Below are 20,973 nucleotides of genomic sequence, written 5' to 3' on the forward strand. Positions count from 1 at the left end.
TGGAGATCCTTTGTTTGCCTTTTAATGTCAGTCATTACGAAGAGTCACGCAGTCTAACTCCAAATAACTGTTATTTGGTGCCACCAGTGTTTCAGCGTAGCTCCCATTCTACACCGTCTCTGCAGAACAATAGTTTGGCCGCTCAAGGACAGTTTACTTAACTTATAGTCTGAAATAATAAGGGCCGCGTCTCATAAACATTCCCAAATCTGCGGGAACCAAACATTCCTGTACTTGTGCGGAGTTCTCTCACATTCGGAGTGCTGCGTTGTTTATGGTTTGTGTCCATTTCTTATTCCAGCATTATCTGACAGCCAGTCCAACTCGCTCCTGAATGGGAACTTTGTGGTGGCCATGTTCAAAAGGGAAATCACCTTCAAGGGAACCGTCATCGACTACAGCGGCTCGGACACAAAAGTCGAGCGCATAAACTGCACTGACCGCATCGAGGACGAGCTCATTCTGCAGGTATTTCATGATACATCCTTACGCTGTTACCCTGTGTGTTTTCCCTCCTTTTCGTCTTGATCTCTACATCTCTCCCTGTGACAGTTCACTGTCTTCCAACCCACCAAAATACTGAGCGAGGGCGATATCTCTGTGTGGACATAGACAAAATAAGGACAGCGCTGTTAAGTCTTTTGACCTTGCCTTTCCCACCATTCTTTCCACAGGTCTTGTGTGTGGGAAACCTCCACAACCCAGATGTCCGGTACTCCTTCAACATACCCATCGAGGAACACAGGGAGCAGTTTGTGTGGGATCCCTCAGGCTCCTGGCTCGAGTGCAACCGCATCTGTCAGGGTAAGACCTCAGCTTGGCTTCCAGATTCACACACATATGATTGCTCTCTTTGGCTTCGGTGGATCTTAAAAAGCTTTATAATTGCACAAACTATCTGGAGGATGTTGTGCAGTTCTGATACCAACATGAGTATGTATTCAATGTGATTTCAGGCCCAGAGTTATTTCACAAATAAAGCGGTACAGGTTATGTAGAGCTCTGTGCTCTCACTGACAAGCAATTTTACAGCTACTCGTGACATAAACGATCGAACTTCACCACCAGAAACCCGTGACAAGTGTGAGATTTATATGAACCATAATGTGAGCTTTGAGCTCTTATTACACAAAACCGTATTACATGGACATGAATACAAGTGTCACATTAGGATTAGGAGTTCTCTTGCATCACTTAAACTCACCTCTGGATAAAAACAAATGCACTCATTTATCCTTTCCTTCCATGAATCCCCTTCCCGGCAACCCCCATGTGACCCTGGCCAATCTCATCGCCCGACACCTTCCCCTTCGCCTGGCCCTTAACCCGACTAAGCCCCTCAAATTTCTCTTTTAGACGCAATCTAGTCAGGCTCCCAGTGGGTCAGAGGGCACAGTGGGAACCAGTAAAGAGATGTATTTGTGGGGTGTAAATCTGACATGGGCCCTTCAGGCTGCATGATGAAGGACTGGATGTCAGAAAGCTGGTCAGACCTTGTTAAAGGTGAAGAAATGTGATATGAAGCCATCGAGCTGTCTGCCAGATGTTTTCTGATTTGAACCCTGCTTTCCCCCCACATCTGTGTGCGTGTGTGTGCGTGTGTGTGTGTGTGTGCGTGCGCAGGTGAGCGAAGACGAAAGGTGGTATGTGTGCGTAAGAGTGATCTCCTCGAGGTATCGGACCAACGCTGTGAACATTTACCTCGTCCCGTTGCTGTTGCTGAGCCTTGCAATGCTGAGTGTGAAGTCAGGTACGCGTTAATGCAAAAAAAAAAAAAAAAAAAAAAAAACACACACACGTGCACCCATAAAACAAATTCCAACGGAGCACATGCAGCCAAACATTTTTTTTTTCTCCACGTTTCCTCTTCACACAGGTGGCACGTCGCTGGAAAGAGCGAATGTTCTGCTAAGTGTGGCGCGGGCTACCGCAGTCTGGACGTTCAGTGCATGAAGTACAGCATGGTGAAGAGACAGAGTGACAGGATGGAGGCCAGCACCTGTGGAGACGCCGCCAAACCTCAGACCAGGGAGCCGTGCCATGGCGACTGTCTGCTGAAGAGCTGGCAGTACAGCGCCTGGTCCCAGGTACAGTCAGCGGAGGAGGAATTGTATTGGATATGCTCGCCAAACAGACTGATTGTGAATTTAAAGGGAAACCAAAGTGAGACCCTGGTCCAATTAGAGGCTTATTTATTAATTAAGCCACAGAGAAAACTAGATGCTTAACAAAAACATGCTGTCAGACCGCTGCCGAGGAGGCGGTTTACTGAGGAGTGACGGCTGAAAACAAATCTGTAATTATAGAAACATAATGGCAGAGTTGCAGTCCTGATTGACAGGACATATTAATCAACTTTAACTACTTTCGACTTTTTAGCTTTGTGAGGCTGATTACTGCTTCGGCTTGCGTAGGCTGCTCGCTGCTGATAAGCTGACAGATGAATTTACAATGTCTTGAGTATCAGCGAATCAAACACACATATTTGAGGTTGGTAAATCATTTGTAATAACACATTTCCATCGCAGATATTTTAGGGGTTGTATCATAGGAATCATAGGAAGAAAACCATGCTGGACATCCTTCATACCGGGCGATCACTGCTGCACATTTAGTGCATTTATTATTTTTTTCAACGCACATATGAAGTATGTTGTGTTTCCAAACATCACGTTTGCACGGAAACAAATCTAAATTATTTTGAAAAGCATTTCTGATTTCCACTTTAATTTCACTAGCATTTCATCATGGGAGAAAGTATGCCGTGGCACAGATGAACACGTGACGGAGCGGGCTGAACGTGTTCAATGTATTCTTGTGTGCAGTGCTCGAAGACATGTGGCCGTGGGAGCCGGAACCGAGAGTCTTACTGCATGAACAACCTGGGCAGACGGCTGGTGGACAGGGAGTGCAACGAATACCAGAGGCTGGTCACTGAAACCTGCAGCGACCAGTCGTGTCCGAAGTGGGCCGTTAGCGAGTGGAGTGAGGTGGGGAACTCTCATGCACGTACAAAGTAGCAGGACGGTTTCAACGCGTCTTTATTAGTCCTTGGCAATGCGCTGCAGAGCATAAATCGGCACGCTTTGTATTAATGACTTTTATTCTACCTCTTCCACCATCATCCCTCTCCTCCCCCTTTGTCACCTAGTGCCTGGTGACTTGTGGGAAAGGGATGAGACACAGACAAGTGTCCTGTAGCATGGGAGCCAGGGAGGAAAAGCTGAGCGAGCACCTTTGCGACCAATCCAGCAAACCTCCGGCTGTGGGGAGCTGCGAGCTGCCCGACTGTGCGTCCTGGCAGGTCGGCGTCTGGGGAGCGGTGAGTCCTGCAGACACACACACACATATACACACACACACGCACACACTGATCAGACATACACACACTGGTGCGAGGCGACTTGATGCAGTGTTTCCCTGTGGAAATGAGCTTTATGTGTAGCTTGTTGCCTATGATCCTGACTCGTATCTGTTACTGTGTGTGTGTGTGTGTGTGTGTGTGTGTGTTGCCACAGAGAGAGAATGTGGTGTGTGGCAGTGACAGTGTATAGTTCAAGTTTGTGCGTGTAAGTGTGAGTGTGTAATCTGATACACCGGCAAGTTAGGGAGGAGTGTGCTCCGACTCCAGCTGCCATTTCCTCCACGGTGCTTTCACTTTGCCCTTATATCCTGTCAGACTAAACCTGACACACACACACACACACACACACACACACACACCTTCCTATGCATACAATCTTCTAAGTTTCCGAATATTTCTGTATAGATTCAGTCCTGTTAGGGTTAAGCACAAATTGAATGAAACATGTATGAATGGCCATTCATAGTCTAGTTTATACATTCAGGACTAATGCCCCCCCACCTGTTTGTATAAAGTCAGATAGTGGTATTTACAGAACTGGAATATATCAGGTCGTCAATGCCTGTGTAAGTATAATTTGCTGCTCAAATAAACCTCTCCTGTGGCACTTCCTCTGCTCTCGTGTTGTACCCGGATGTGGCTTGATTGCCTCGTATGGGAGTTCAGAATTGGGTAAAAGGTCGAGTTAAGGCAATGGGTGTGTATGTGGAAGCCCGTGCTCATTAATGTGTGTGTGTTTATGTGCATGTCGGTCTTACCCAGGCTCTGCTGAGCTGAATCCCGTCTAAGATATCAACCTTGACATACTTAGATAGAGTTTGAGATAGCTTGCGGTTGACTGGGCTTCTCTCTTCTTGTGTTTACATGCGTGTGTGTGCATGTTTGTCTTTCAGTGTGCGGTGACCTGTGGCCATGGCTACCAGATGAGAGCTGTGAGGTGTGTGTCGGGGGGCTACGGTGACACAGTAGACGACAGGGAGTGCAACGCTGCAGCAAGGCCTCGAGACACTCAGGTAAAAAACTAAACTTTCACTAACTGCTCATACTCTCTCCAAGCTAAAGTTTTCACTTTGATTTAATGTGTACAATAAGATTGCAGGTTGCTGTTTACAGAAATGCGAGATTCAAATCAGTGTTGACTGAGGAGTTTAGGCTACCTCGAAGGTTATGTGAACATTTATATCAATCTTACAAGATAGCGCTAAAAAGCAGCAAGAAGTGATTTATTTTGGCCACTTACAGGGAAGCGGAACAAGCTGCAAACACAAGATTAGTCCATCATTTCCTTTAATCTCTGTTTTTAGTCTCTCCACTAACTCCTGTGGGGGGAGATATCTGGCTCCAAAGAACTCTACGCTCACCAGCTAGTTGCTAACTGGACAAGTAGCGCGGAGGCGGACGAGAGCCGTATGGAACCAAATGGGAACGTTGTGGGCAGGAAAATCAAAGCAAAGAGAGACTAAAAGGTTCCGAGCTGAGCGGAACTGTAAAGGGATTCAACCACATGCATTCAGTTATTGTCACGCTTCATATCAAGCTCTTTTCAATCATAGGGCGATTGGTTGAATGCCCTTAAAGACCTTAAAGTCTACATCTGTGTCACGGTGGACACAGACAATGGGGCTACCGTACACTTTACCTGAGTGGTTTAAGGGTCTTACATAAGGGCTCTTAGACACTGATGGACACAATGAGGTCATGAACTTTCCTGGTGATCTCAGCTGTTGGCGTGGAGGTCACCGCAATATTCACAGACATTGTATAAGCATTTTTTTTTAACACATCCTCCGTCTGGATCTTTGAATCCAAGGCCGTGTCCAATATATGTTTCGTAATATTTTCTGTATATTTACTCCCGTTGCTTCAATGTAGCGGATGCATGACTCAAGTAATCGCCTTACTGCATTTGCATGTTTTTTGGTTTTAGGACTGCGAGACGCAGGCGTGTCCCTGGGCTCCGGTACAAAGCACACCTCGTCCTGACAACTCTGCTCAACTCCTGACCCAGTGGAGATATGGCTCCTGGACTGCGGTGAGGAAACAAATTGGATTTATTTGCTCTATCAGTGCATGTTACAATCTGTGAGTTCACCTTATCCAGTCCAAAGACATTGTATTTGTTGAATGGGAAACAACTGCACTACACACATCTTTCTGCGTGTAGCTTGAGAGAACTGAACAATAAGAATACTGATGAAAACGTTTGTATACATATATCCATGTGTGTGTGTGTGTGTGTGTGTGTGTGTGTGTGTGTGTGTGTGTGTGTGTGTATTTCTGTGTGTGTAATTGAAGGAAACTGCACTCCAGTAATGACGGCTCTCCTTTATTTATGAGATCGACATTTTAAACGTTATTGTATATCCCAACACTCCTTCAGATGGCACACACTGTACAGGACCATGATCCTCCTTGGCATACACACATACACACACACACACACACACACACAAACACACAGGCGCACATACACACACACACAGGCTCCACTGTCTGGGCTGAGAGGCCCCTCTGTCTCTCTGATACTTTGCATTGTTACTCGTCGCAAATGAAAACCAGATTTCATCTAAACACAAGTCTACGGTTTCTAAGATTGAACCCCGTCTGTCAATCTGAAAGTCGGTGTGAGCTCACATGTCAAAGAGGCCAGCGCCAGTGTGGTCTTACAGACACACACACAGATTATACACACACCACGTGCACACATACACATCCTTACAATCCCCCCGAGGAGCGGAACTGCCATCCTCTTTAGAGAGTCATTGATATGAGAAGGATATCAACATGCCGGTTTGAGCCGGAGCCATTTGATTGCATTAGGTATTCACCCGCTCAGAAATGTTTACTGCGATGTCCCGTTAAGATGGCACGGGTGAAGCTACAATAGCGTTAGCAGCTAAACGTTGATCAGGGAGTCACTTCAGGACACCGGCAGCATTCGATGCAATCATGAACGCCTTACGGTGAAGAATCCACAAACATGTCTCCTCATCTGTTACGGAGTAAGACACGTCTGTTACTTATTGCTGTGTGGAAAGTAATGTCAGGAAGTGTAGTAGTAGTGTAGATAGTATAGTATCGTATCATCCTAATACAAGAGATTACAACTTTCTTGAATTGTTCTCACTGCACAGAAACGTATGAATCAAAGCACTAGGAAGGCAGTCATATTTATCATTCATTTATTTTATTATTTATAAGAAACAAAAGGATATTTGATGACTTTTAATTGAACATAGTTGCAGCTTTACAATGCCACTTCATACAATAAGATATCTGGGTAATTATCTGTGTACTACATCTACAATAGACCCATAGATACACGATATGTGTTGTACACAATCTAGTATGCTCTCATCACCACTGTGGGCTGTAAGTTAGCGGAAATTGTATAGCACAGCTGACATGGCACTCACAACCAGTCACCGTTGCGGTGCATTTTACAAACAGTGCCACTCTACCTCGCGATCATTATGAGTCTTGAAAAGTAGACCACACAACACAAAAAAACATAAATATTCCACGTAAGACGAATATTGATCTCAGCTTGTATCTGCGTGTCCTCCAGTGCTCCGTGACCTGTGGCAAGGGGAAGCGGGCGCGTTACGTCAGCTGCAGAGACGCCCAGGGAGGAGTTGCCGACGAGTCACACTGCACCCACCTGCCCCGGCCCCCGGAGTCCTCGGCCTGCTTCAGCCCGTGTGGCCAATGGCGTGCCGGGGAGTGGTCCCCTGTGAGTTCCAAAAAAAAACAAAAACAAAACTGCTGACGCTGTGTCCAATCAATACAGATGTTTTCCACTGCAGAGACTTTCAGTACTCGACCCTAATGTTGAAATCATTCTGAAACAAAATGGGCTCCAAGTACTGCCGGGATCTTGGACAGTTTGGATTGTCAATGTCACGATGACACGAGAGTCGTAATTACGCGCAATGGCACCAAGAGACCAGTGGTGGGATTATCTTTTTTTAATGTAAAAGCCAAGATTACATTTCTCAGAGGACAAAGTCTTAAGTTCATTAAGTTCTCTACTCCAGCTGCATACAGACTTACATGGGGCGTCGTATCACAAGGCTGCACATCATGAAGCAATATGTAGCAGGCAATCTGCTACATCTTGGCAAAGTCCTCCAGGCACATTGTCACGTAACATCCCATCGGTTTAGTCCACAGTTCTCATAACAATGCAAACTATGAAGTTTAATCCGCACCTTTAAACAAGACGTCTACCTTTGGGACATATCTAGACCTCGAGAATGGCCAGAATTAGAGGAACATATTACGTATCTGTAACACGTTGGCTCTCTGTCCCCAGTGCTCGGTGACTTGTGGCATTGGGAGAACCACCAGGCAGGTGGTCTGCTCGAACTACCACCAGCCGGTGGACCAGTCTTTCTGTGACCCGGATGAGAAGCCTTCGACAGAGCAAGAGTGCACCGCTGCACCCTGCCCTTCGACCTACCACCGCCAGCGGATCAACGATCAGCCCTACGGGTATCCACAGGACCCCGGACGCCATCCTGGCCACAGCAGCTGGAACGTGCCGTCAGCAGACAACCAGTGGAGGACCGGACCGTGGGGCGCAGTACGTTCAGCACGTCACCTTTGGGGAAATAGGGTTGCGCGGGAGCATTTTGTCTGGCGGGAGGATCGTTTCAGTTGAGTTGTAGAAACTTGATTCTTTTGGGTTGAAATTGATTCGGCACGAACAAACCCAAATGGTTTTGGGGCCGTTCAGGCTCCTGATTCTCTTAATGTCCTTGACCTTGAATCAAATTGTCCAAAAAGCAGCCTCGGGTTCATTTATTTTGCGTTTAACTTTGTCTGGTATTGTGTACTCCTGGTTTACCCAGACCACACCTTATCGCTGAGAGATATTTTGGGATTTCCATGGTAGGTCGCTCGTGGGTTAAGGTCATTGGTGATTCTTACTACTAATCTCATCCACAATCACTTGTTAATCACTTTTATTTGATTTGATTAAATTATATGGAATTTGTGCTTTAACTTGGGGGATGCCCAGTTTTAGAGAAATAGAGCAACGCATGCTGTATTAGAGAGAAAATCTCCTCCATGCTAGAAGATAATTGGCAACATTTTGCACCTAATGTTGCCATTTTTCATGTTGCACCTAACAGGCAACAGTCACTTATCAGATGTCTCTTACTCCATCAAAAGACCTGAACAGTTTCACTGTGAAATTCTATTTTGTAGATCAATTCTTTGTTGGTTTTTTGTTTCGGAGGACATGTGTTTTCTGGGGGTTAATCTTGTTTTTCTCAAAGCCAGGAGAAGGACCATTGCTCTAGTTTCGAAACCCCCACCAGCAGAGGCATTCATCCCAGTGCACTGTTCAGTCTCACATGATGAACTTGACTGGAAGCGCTGCTGTTCAGGCTCACTCTGCGCCGTCCTCGCTCACATTCTATAGAGAGCGCTGAATGCGCTCACTCACATTGACAGTGGGGATGTGTCATTTTAATTGGATGCAGAGTGCACCCGCTGCTCCGCTCAAGGCCGCGTTGTTCAGTGTTTGACATTGGCCATCATGGACGGATGTTCTCCATCTTCTGAAGATCATTTTGAACAGTGCACCTGGGTTTGGTCTTTGGTTAGAGTTAGGTAAATTTAGCACAACAGGTTGCTGTGCTGAATTTTCTGTGTTTGTGCGTTTGGATGTGTGCGCCAGCATTCTTCTGGTCCGCAAAAACACTTAGACCACCACATTTAAATGTAAGTCAGTGGAATCTGTGAAATCTTTGACCGCACTATAATATATGAAAGATGAGACAAGTGTGTCTGAGCTTTCAACCACGAAACACCATTCAGCAAATATAAGTTGCTCAAGTGAAGTAGAAAAAACAATTAGATCAAAACAAGAGGTCATATGTTAGGGATAGATTGGTTTTCAAAGGAATTTCCTTTTTGTGTCATTTCACGTTCATGTTGGCCAAAATCTTCAGCATAAAAAATTGTGGGACCAATCAAAAGTTTCAGAAGAATTCTTTTTTTTACATAATAATTGACACATGGGCCAAAACAAAATCCATCTGTGTTTTATTACTCATAATAGTCCTTTTATGCTTTAAAAAAAATAATTCTCAAAGTACATTGATTTTATATAACTGTCTATTTACTTATTCCTAATTCATTTTAATTTATTTTTCTTTTATCCTCAATTAGAGTTGTTCAGGGGGAGGGGGGGGGGTCATGTTTAAACGTATCACAATTGCACTGTATTTTTGTGTACTTGCTTTAATAAAATAAAAAATAAAAAATAGTCCTTCTATGCATAAAGTACATGTTGCACCTGTGTGTGTGCACATGCATCCTCCTCATTGGTGCTCTGTGTGCTCTGCAGTGTTCCAGCACCTGTGCCGGAGGTTTCCAGAGGCGAGTGGTGGTGTGTCAGGACGCTGACGGGCGCGGCAACAGCTACTGCGACGAGAGGGTCAAACCTGCCGAGTCCAAGGGTTGCGACTCCGGACCATGTCCTCTGTGGAACTTCGGTGTCTGGGGGGAGGTGAGCTCATATTATACTGTTTGAAACACAGTTTTCATACTTTTCCACTCACTCATTGTGAACTTCATTCCATTTCCCACACTTTTTTTGGGGGGGTTTCATCGTTGTTGTCTGTTGCGTCTCCTCTGTGTGTGTGTGTGGGAGGTGATTTGTTCAATTTCAGTCTGAAACTGTTCAGAAAAGCGACACTGAAGCACATTATAAGACACATCGTTCTATAATCGTCGCATTATGTCGTGAATACATTCACAAAACATCTTTTTGTTTGCTACCCTTAGTGCACGCAGACGTGCGGTGGTGGAAGAAAGACTCGCCTGGTGGTTTGTCAAAGGCCCAGCGGCCAGAGGCTAAACAACTACAACTGCGACATCCTGGACAAGCCGCCCGACATGGAGCAATGCAACCTGCAGCCCTGCCCGGGCTCTGCCGCCTGGCACCGCCGACCATGGAAGCCGGTACGATAGTGCTAACTCGTTTTCCCTTCCAACACTTCCCTTCCTCACTGAGGGCGCGTCACTGTGAGTAGATGTGGCACGTGCTAAAAATGACTTCAGCCATGTGTGCCGATGTGTGTTTTTCGTCCTAAAACTGTCGGAGATCCTGAAGTGAGCGCTGGGCACCGAGGGCCACTGTTGTTTAGCCAGCGCCAGCCCACCCAGATGGGCCCCCGAAGGGCCACGGCGCTGATTAGAATCAAGAAAAGAAATACACAAAAACACAATGCTGCTCCACTGAGGGGATCATTAGAAACACATGAATCCCATTTTGAGCCAAGGCTCCAAATTCAGACCTATAAATCAGGACAGTGTTGTCCAACAATGCCATATATTTGTAGAAGCATAACTCTAGAAAATATTTATTTCATATATGAGGCGTGAAGTAAATGTTCTTTGTTGTTGTTGCTTTCTTTTTCCCTGTATCCGAAGTACACAAGTGTATATTTGTGTATAAGAGTTAATATTATGACCGTTATGGAACAGCAACAAATGACTGTCGGTGTATTTTGTATGTGTATCTTTGTACAGTATGATTTTATTTTTCAAGTAGCTAGTTTTTTCGTTACTGAATATTTTATTTAATATTTTTGCTGGTGCTCTTGGTCAGACCTCTTGTATCTCTCTATGAGTAAATACAGTTTGTACAGAGGAAAATATTTTCAAAACATGTTTCATTTGTATTTTTGATAATGTGTTTTTTTACTTAAGTTGAAATGCAATTTAGAATGGCTTCATCTCTGTCAGGTTACACTAATTGAATGATTTACATTATCACAAAAGCAAATAAACTAATAAACAAAACATACAAAAACATGTTTAAAATAGCCCAAAAAGTTATTAAAATGCCTTAAAAAGCAGAGGGGTTGAAAAATTAAAAAAGCATTATAGGAAAACATTTTTCTTATAGATATCAATTATTTTAGGTATTCATAAAGTATATTGGATAATATATGATGTAGTCTTCATCAAATAGGAAAACAGGCATAAACTATTAAAATAACTTTTGTCATATGTCACAACAATTTGTCAAAATGTATCATCCAATGTGTTGATTAAACGGTGGGAATTTTGGATTCAATCCTAACGTCATATCTGTGAAAGGAAGTCCGTCTGAGGTTTAATCCAGTTGTTCTGCAAACAGATTACACACATTAAAATGCAAGTTATAGTCATATTGTTATTCATTATGAAAAGGTGCTATTAAACTTTATATAACATTTTATAATGGTGCATTATCAGTGTCATGAAGATAGAGTTTTATCATATTTCCAGACTAAGAATGAATTAATTTATTCTGTTACAGGTAGGCAGCATCCGTGCAGCTTATTGAAAGATACAAAACAGTAAATCGGGGTTTTCCATTGAGCGGTTCTTTTTTCAGCTTTCCTCGTTGTTCGTCAAACAAACTAAAGCACACAGATACCTCCTCCTTCTAAAGTTAGAGTCATTTGTTGCTGTGTCTCTTTATTCCTTTGGCCAGTTTTTGTATTTCTGAAGGATTTCTTTTTGTTTGTTTTTTTCAAATTAAACTTATTTATTTGTTTACAATAGATTATTAATTGTTGCAACTTCAATGTTTTGTCCAGTCTAGATCGATGTAACACTTTACTTGAATTATCTGTCACCACACACACACACGTCACCTGAACACTACTGGTTGCGGCCATTTCCGTCGCGTGACCTTATCAGCGACACGCATATTGAGTCACGGACATTGTCAGGATGTAAGGGCAGCTTAGTTTCTAATCCATACTCAACAGATTATGTTGCCGGCAATTCCAGCAGGAGAAAAGTTGGTTCTTGGAAAGTTTACAGTGTCGCAACATCACATACTTTTAAATCTCTTTGGCAAGGTCAGAATGCTTTTTCACATTGCTGCAGCGATGTCGAGGGGTCCTCCAGGGTGTGTCGGTACACGATGACATCACCGATTGGGCGTGGCTATAGATGTAACGAGGCAGTGAGATATTCCTATTCAGCTGGGTATTGAGGTTACATTTTAAGGCCAGTTCAGGGTTTCAGAAGCGCGGCGACAACGTGATAACTCCATCGCTGCAACTGTGAAGCTCTCACTTGACGCAGGAGCCGCACTACTTTTGCCATATAAAGTCAAGGCACTGGTGCGGCTTTGCAGATTCAGGTTCTTCTAAATATAACACCCTGAATTACACTTTGGTTAAAGCAACATGACATTATCATGACACATATTTCGGGTGAAGTGTTGCAGCTGGGTCTATATTTATGTGCGCGTCCTCTCAGTTAGGATGTGTGCAGTCTCCTTCTTTTTTTCCCCCCCTTTGCTTCTCTCGTCGTGTGTTTCGTTCTCAACCAAGACTTTCACTGCAACCAAGAATCCTCAGCTGTGGCAGTTTCATTCCACTTTCACTCCAGTCCTTCTTATTTTTAACCCCTGTGGTGCAAAATTGCCCAACTCCAAGGCGCAATTCTATTTTATTTTTCATATTTTTGGTTGGTTTGTTGTTCATATTGCTATTTATTTCATTCACATGCAAAAAAAAAAAAGAATACATAAACATGTTGAATTAGCTTTTTCCCCCTCATTGTAAAGATTATTAAAGAAACATAACTGTGGAATTTGTGTTGTTTCTAAATGCAATATTTTGCTGGCAAACAAAACACAGGTCTGTGCCTTTAACAACCTCTGTTCTCGCTCTGTACTCTAAAGGAAGAGCTCAAGGTTATGAGCACGTGTAAATCCTCCGGACGTCACTCGAGGGAACAAGTTAAGAAAACACAATAAGACACAGTCCACTAAAAGAGAGTAGCACTTGAAATGTAGTTTATTGCTTTCACAGTTGTTGATACAGCAGGTATTTGTTGCATATACAGTCGTTTCGTCGTCCACTTATATGCTGTGATAAACCATGAGCATGCAATATATACAGCAGGGTTTTGCAGTATTTAGTGTGCAGGTGAATTATTACAAACAGCTCATAGAAAAGACTTGACTTGGAGGTCATTATGTGGTATTTTGGTATTTGACCCTCAATTGACTTTTCTTTAACCCGTCTATAACAATTCAGTCTTTGGGGGCATATTTAAAATCAGTTTTTAAATGCTCTGTAGTACTTTACATACCTCTGCATAATGTAGTGAAAAAACGCTGCAGGCCTTTTCCTTTTATGCATTTTTAACATTTCTTTTTGTAATGTCTCTGGAGAAAACAGACAGAGTACAGTCCAAATCAAACTTTGGCGCTGGGTGGCACATCTGTTTACCATTGCATTAATAGAGCTCTCTGTAATGCATTTGGCAGGAGAGCTGCGGAGTATTACTTTTACTACGACAATAATCTGTATTAATGCATGCTGGCAAAGTTTGTTTAGTTGAGCAGATCCAAATGCAAGCCCTGGAAAGACAGTATTTACAGAAAGCTGCTGATTTTAATCATTTGATATTGTCCTGAAGTCATTCTTTGAAGTAAAGCATGTGTATGAAAAGTAATATTGGGCAGTACATTCGAATAATGTAACGATTCCAGTTACTTCCAAGAACTCAAAATAGACCACGCCGGATTATAGCTACATACATATAACTGTATAAAGCAACAGGGAAGCCGACATTGATTCACATAAAAGGATAGCAAGGATTATGAAATGACTTTTACATCGTGTCCTCTGTCACATATTGCAGGAAGTCTCTGTGCCATTTATAAAATATATTTTAATGGCAATGTTTAGGAGCTGATGCTATTTCTGAGCACAGGGGAAAATGTTTCGGAGGTTTTTTGCATTACATAACTTTGTCAAAATATTTCTTCTGGCTTCAGATTGCATCTTACCTTACGTAATGGCCTCTTCTGTTAGTACCCTCAAAATATTTTTCTATGCCTAAAAAATAAAAAAACGAGTAATGTCAATCACACCCGTTTGCAGTAGTAGCTCATCAATGAAAACCTAATTTTAAATATATACTAAATTATCAAATACATTTCACAAATGCTCTATATTCTCCCTAAATAGCTTATATTATTGTATATGTATTCATCACATCTCAGGAAAGTAGTTACCTATCCTAGAAATACCATTACTTACAAAGCGTTTCAGCCCAGCCGTTGTGTTTCCTCTCATGTTTCAGAGGTTGGCTACATTCCTGGAACTAAACCAAAATACTTGTTCACAAGGAAATAACTTTAATATCGATGATTATACTGCCATTTTTCCAATATTCCTAAATCTGCATTGCTGCCTGACAACATTTGATCGTCAAGAGTAATATTTTACAATGGTATTCGAGAATAAAAGGACAATATTGTCCCACAAATATTTTTCAAACGTTATTAAATCATTAGTTTAGTTTACCTCGGCAAAATATCCGGTCACTATTTTGATCCCTGGATCTTTCATCGTTTCTAATAACCTTTCAGACACACCTTAAAAATGAATGACTGATTGCTAAAGCTATATTCATTTTCCAAATACAGATAATCAAAACACATTGCTCATGCATGAAGAAGAAAAGACACAAAACAATTATCAAATTTATTGCAGAAATTTATGGTTTCAGACACAGTGCAGCATATATACGATCAGTAATGTAAATATCATTCACTAATGACACACCTTAAAAAGCAATCTCAATGTCTCATGTGTGCAACGAGCAACAATACGGCTGTGTGTGATGCATTGGCAACCAAGGCACCATTTGAGTAATTTATGCCTGTTTGTGCCGAACAAAAACACCCCGCTTCCTGTCGAGAGTGGCTTTCCCATGCGGTGGGGATCGCTTTTGAGCATCTGTGACCTAATCATGCTGCTTCAAATGAAATCCACATGCACAACATTGACATACTTGACTTTGGCCTCGGGGCAGTGGGCAAGAACACTCTACAAACCTGTCACCCTGGGGTCAGTTGGCCGTGACATCATTGGCCTCGTGTTTCCTGATCTTGCACATGTGCCAGTCGAGTGTGAGCGAATTGAAGCGGTGGCTGGACGGTCCCATGTGGTCCTCACGAGCATGGCTCTTGTCACGGCTTTGATTTAAATCTGAGATCGTAGGGAGATATTGTTACAACTCGGCCTTTTAAGAGAAAGCAAAAATAGTTCAGGTGACGATCTGCTGGTTAAAAGTCCCGCACTCTGGCCTACGGATTTTGGAAAACCTTAAAGACTTTGGAGGCACAAAAGAGATCCTCTTGAGACGTTATCTGAAGATTCTTAATATTTGGATCACAGCATGGCTTTCACATTAGGAATTGAAGTCTCTTTTGGGTCAAGCAGTTGGATTACATGAAGATAAACCCAACATATTACTGTAATGTTACTGTAAAAAAAAGTATTGTGGCATTAAGAGCAGTTAAACGATGATATTAGTGCTGTCCCTTTGGAAGTAAAGCCCCATCTGGAAATATACCCTAGTTCACTCCAAACCACAATGAGTTTGTGCAGGGAATTGGAAGAACTTAATAGGAGCCCATCTAGTAAGGGTCGATATTTTTGTTACTTTATAGGGGATCTAAGGTGGGAGCAGATGCACTGAGATGAAATAAAAAGAGACAAGGCGTGAAAGTCTGGAAGCGTTTAGATTGGTCTACCCCAGGCTGGTAGATAGGGAACATGGCCTCACTCGACGCAGGTTGAGTGCGCCTGCTTTTCCTCAACTCGTTGGTCAAGTATTATAAAGTGTTTTTTAGGCCTCTAGGAGTCACTTGATAGACTCCACTTAAACGGATATTCTTCTCACAGGTTAACACATCAGACTTGCCGGGGCCTGGTCCTGTTTGGGCTTGTCGGGTCTATCACGTTGATGGAGTGAAATGGAGTTTGTGGGACTCGACATCTCTGTCAAAGCGCTTTTTTTCCCTTCTTTCTGGGGGGACGGTGATTGATTGGATGTTCAAGCCCACTTTAAGTAACAGGGGGATAATAGACCTTCATTTACACTTTAGCATACAGGGCTGTGGGCTGTTTTAGCTCCGCTGTAAGAGTTCAAGATTAAGCTGTACTTGGACTGTGCTATTTGTGCACTACTTTCTATGCCAGTCAGCTACCTGGCAGGTCTGGTTCTCATAGTTATGTGTTGGCAGGGCCGCTGGTCCACAGATGTTAGGAGATTTTAGAATCTAAAACCATCAAATGTTTGCCATTCTTGCTGGAACATTTGAATAATTTAACGATTGCCAAGATGATTGATGATGTATTTTTCTCTGGATCGACTAATTGAGGAATCAACTCGTTTTTCCCGCTCAATATAGGTATTTTTCTTTGTATAGTTATTAGGTATAGCTTCATATTATCGCTTCAGTACTCAATTTGAACTACTTTTTCGTCTTTTATTTGTTAAAATGACAAAAGCTTTCTAGGATTGGCTGTATTTTTGCATTACCAACCGCTGCATTATGCATTTGGGTTTTCTGACACAAATCTTCATGTCGAGTTTGAGCGGCTAAAAACCAAATCCTGATGTTTAATTCTGAGGTTGTAGACAGATCAACAGCTTTTTCTATTGTTCTGGAAATGTGTTGACCAGGCAGCGGTACATCAGGAATCAGTTTATTTTTTTCTCACTGATAAAGAGTTTTTGGGGTTCATCAGATTGAGGCATGTGTCCAATGTCAAGGCCCAAGGACTTTGCTGAAATCAGACACAGGTTTAGCAGAGCTTTGGAAGCAGACACAGAGGACAAAGGGGTTGGAGTGGTAAGGTATACAAAGCAGTAGCAATTTTGCTAAACACTGCAATTTGCACTTCAATACCAACAGAGCTCCCTATTGTCTCGATAATGCTGCTGTAAAAGGAATATTCTAATTAGTGTTTTGCTTTTGGATATGTGGTAATAAGATACACGCATACCAGGTGTGGATTCCTCTCTTTTTTTAAGGATGTCTTCCTTCTCTTGCATCGTTCTGTTTGTTTGTATTCTTTTCTTTTTTTTAGCAGGAAGAGGGACAGACGCTAAGCTAAAGGTAGCTAACTACTCCATAACTTTCCTGTTGGTCTGCTGTATTTTTTAAGTTTTGTCGTCAAGAATTACCTTGTTTCCCCTCATATATTCCTCGTTCCCATCTGCAGCAGAGTACAAATTTGAGCGCGGCCGGATGTTTCAGGGTAACAGTAATGGAAAAAGCTCTCAGTGGAATGTTTAGACAGACGTAAAAACTCGTCTGTTTTGTCATTTCGTTTTGACTTATGGTTTCTTGGTGTATCTTTCCTGAGTGGTGTTGACTTAAAAAGGAAACTGACTTGCGTATGCCTACTCACCCGGTTGTTTATTTGACTCTTGAAACATGGCAAAGTGCAGGAACTGCATTGATCGAGACAGTGAAATATTTCTATGTCATACAATCAGACCCTTTCTCAAATGAATATTAAAGAAAAATCATCTCAAATTCATCTGTACTGTAGTGCCAGTAAAATATCTGTTTTTAACATGGCTATAATTGCATGTATTTTCTTTTTTATTCATCTCATGGTTTTCATCGTTCAAAGCATGTTGTGAGATTGGTCACGGCTAAAGTTAATAAAGGTAAACGTGAGGTTTTCACACTGCTCCTGTGCGTGGTTTCAAACGAGCTTTTATAGCTATTTTGGCCTGATGGATAAAAGATCTATGACTCTTGACATTCCTCTGCCCCATGACGCCGCTCTTACCAGCTGTTCCCATGTTGACAACATGTGTTGTTTTGACTTCTGTCTTTGAAACCTCCCTGCAAAACAAGACCAAAAAAAAAAAAAAAAGCAGCCTGAATGTTCTGTGACCCTTATCTCGTTCCCTCTTGTCTCCTTCTTTCTCTGATTTACAGTTTAATATAGGCGCCGGAGGACATTGCGATAATGATTAGCTATCCATCACTAAAGACATGACAATGTCTTGAAGGGCATTCAGTTCCTACTCCTGCTGGCTCCTTGCATGGTTTGGACTGTGGATTAATTCAGATGGAATGAGCGTAATTGAGCATGTACTGTGGATATGTACTGCATCTCACAACCCTGACAACATGGAGCCCAGGGTATAATCCTACACTGTCTTCACAGTCTACGCTTGCAAGTTTGTTCTTGCTCCGGGTCCACACTGATCTCCTTTGAAGAGTCTATGTAACTGCAGTTACCATATGCTCGGTATTACCATTCTCTTGCATTGCGAGCGTGCTGCAATGTGATTGGAATTCGACCTTGGCTCTCACATTTTAAGATATGGTCTCACTTAGAAACACTAAATATAGGAAACGTAGAACAAAAAAAACCTAATTTGTGGTTTGAACTTCATACTTAATGCATAATTTCGTCTAAATGGTCATATTACTAACTTGGCTTTAGTCTTATGAGCAGATTGTGTTTCATAATGCAATTAGTTTCATCGTCATGGTTTTTAATAAACACGCTAATATTGGGAACAAGCCATCTAGTCAAAACAGTTATGTTGAATACAGATACGATGATAGATGTTTCTGGTGGTCTTTCTGATTTCTGAGCCCCGACATACTTTTCAAAACACTCAATTCTGCTGTAATCACCGAACGAAAGAGTAATTATAGTTCTCACATTCACACAGTTGTCGTGCACTGCTTGGAGCCATAGGGATCATTGATCAAATAAAAGCACATTTACCCACAAGGCCTTTCTGATCCGTGGGGCTTTGTGGAATCCACCTTCTCTGTGTGAGGTACTGCGCAGTATTAGCTGCTTTGATAGCCACGTTGGCTGAGTGACAGACATTTAAACTCTAGTCAAGTTTCTCTTGGATGCCTAACAGTTTCCAGGTGTCCTATTGGCTTACCTGTTCACAGAAATGCATTGGGCGGGGTCATCTCGAAGTTGACGCCTCCCTGTCCGAGACGAAGACATTAGTGCTCAAAAGAAAAGTATCTCATATCAGTGTGATTATCCATGTAGAGGCACGTCTGTATGCAATCACATTTTGTTCATTTAGACAACGTCAAACATCTTTGTTCAAAACTTCCCCGGGCTGTTTTATGGTTTCAGAAAAAAGGCATGAATTAGCTGGCTCTCGTTTAGCACTCAATTATGTGATTATGTGATTTGTTCCAGAACTGCAAAACTATCAAATGTAGAAAGCCGCTTAGAGCCGCTAAGTATAGAATCATTTCGAGCCGCCTGTTCATTACGCATGGCTTTAAATATCAATTATAACTTTCTCTGCAGAAGTTCTGCTCCGCTTGGAACAAACTTGTCTCACAAAAGCGGTTGAGTCATCTCGTTTTATGGTAATCCACATTTTGTCTCGATAAACCTCACCGGATTATATTGGAGCTAACCCGCCTAATCATGTGAAATTAATTACTGGAACAACATGGGCGGGCAGATCTGTGTCAAGAGGGTTTCATTTCCCTTGTGACCCATTGATGTATGAGTTTTTCTGAGGATTTGCTCCCCTGGTTCGTGTTAAAGCGAGAATCCCATATATTCAAAACCCTCTAACACACAAGCAACACTTCAGAGCTGTTTCAACTGAATACGACGTATACGTTCAGATGAAGTCCATACACCAAAATACTTTCATGATACAATGTATGCTTTTTAATAATCAGGCGCCATTTCAAATTTCTCCAAACACCGGCGCCACTTTTCACGAGAACAAAGCAGCTGGACGGTAACTTGCCACTGTCGTAGCGGCCGAGCGTGAGTGATAAGTGGAATAGTCTTACCTGAGTGGGTGCTGGTGAGTGGAGCAGCCCAGCTGTCGATCGAGAAAGCGGAGGTCCCTCAGTCCTTGCCCTCTTCTTGCTCTCAAGAGGTGAAGCTGTCGTCTGGTCCCTCGAGCTGTGCCAGCTCGCTGTGCTCTGTGTTGCCGGCCCTGATTAACTAATGGCTGACAGATGAGGTTGGCAGGGTGGAGGGAGGAGCACATTGCCATGTAGCGTCTTTTCTCGCGCCGTTAAAATGCAGATACAGTTCAGCTGAGGGAGCACAGCCCGTATGGCTGCGATTTCCTTTCTTCCTCCCTTTTTTTTTTTTCCTCCCTTTTTCTTTTTTTTTCTCCCCCTCCTGCTTTTACAGCAGTAAGGAGGGGCCAGCTCTCTGCCTCACCCCCCCCCCCCCTCTTCTCCAACATGTTTGCCGGTCTCTGCTCTTGTCTGAGGTAGAGGGAGTTCTGTTATCATTTTTGAGTGAGTGTGCAGCGGGTATGTGAATCCGCCGTGCTCACGACTAGTCACTCAGCTCCGGCCTCGGCTTTGATGTTCTCCGTCAGCTGAGCCAAGCCTGTGTTTAAAATGCCTCGGTAATTGCAATGTGCATGATGCATGTGTGCGCAGTGTCGACCAGTAACCGCACCACACTTAAAAAGAAAAGGCTGGAGGTGGCTTTGTTCGAAGGGTTTAAACGGATACTGAATTATGAATTGTTAACAGGGAATAAATGCCTTTTTAGCTCCGAGAAACGGAAGAAAGACAAAGACACAACCCTCAAGACGTTTGCAAATGTAGGTTTCCATGGTCCGTCGGCTGTAGGATGATCAGTATTATGAGCACATACTGTGTGTGTTTGGTGTTATGCAACATTCTGAGATCATAATTAGAGGACAATGCAATATTATGTTTATTATCTGGACTGGAAAATATGCTAAGACAAAATGCAACGCTCCTCGTCTTGTGTATTCGATTCCAG

The 20,973-nt window shown here is 42.8% G+C and overlaps 1 protein-coding gene and 1 long non-coding RNA gene across 2 annotated transcripts in view; one reads left to right on the plus strand and one right to left on the minus strand.

The window, feature by feature from the left end:
* LOC137803923 (A disintegrin and metalloproteinase with thrombospondin motifs 20) overlaps window positions 1–20,973 on the plus strand; it is a 76,225-nt gene that overhangs the window by 42,750 nt on the left and 12,502 nt on the right. Inside the window, exons 17-28 of the mRNA XM_068602776.1 lie at window positions 302–468; window positions 675–804; window positions 1,624–1,750; window positions 1,877–2,087; window positions 2,826–2,990; window positions 3,152–3,322; window positions 4,258–4,377; window positions 5,292–5,396; window positions 6,933–7,097; window positions 7,680–7,949; window positions 9,726–9,887; window positions 10,166–10,342. Coding sequence (XP_068458877.1) covers window positions 302–468; window positions 675–804; window positions 1,624–1,750; window positions 1,877–2,087; window positions 2,826–2,990; window positions 3,152–3,322; window positions 4,258–4,377; window positions 5,292–5,396; window positions 6,933–7,097; window positions 7,680–7,949; window positions 9,726–9,887; window positions 10,166–10,342 — 1,970 coding nt within the window. The remainder of the gene's footprint in view (window positions 1–301; window positions 469–674; window positions 805–1,623; window positions 1,751–1,876; window positions 2,088–2,825; window positions 2,991–3,151; window positions 3,323–4,257; window positions 4,378–5,291; window positions 5,397–6,932; window positions 7,098–7,679; window positions 7,950–9,725; window positions 9,888–10,165; window positions 10,343–20,973) is intronic.
* Window positions 15,000–20,278, minus strand: LOC137803924 (uncharacterized). Its single transcript, XR_011080104.1, has 3 exons — window positions 20,013–20,278; window positions 19,124–19,172; window positions 15,000–15,393 (listed from the first exon to the last, which is right to left on the minus strand). It is a non-coding gene; the product is annotated as an uncharacterized lncRNA (long non-coding RNA).

This window comes from Clinocottus analis, unplaced genomic scaffold (assembly GCF_023055335.1).
Source record: "Clinocottus analis isolate CAN_PGR_092001 unplaced genomic scaffold, fCliAna1.0.p SCAF_6, whole genome shotgun sequence".
Classification (NCBI taxonomy): domain Eukaryota; kingdom Metazoa; phylum Chordata; class Actinopteri; order Perciformes; family Cottidae; genus Clinocottus; species Clinocottus analis.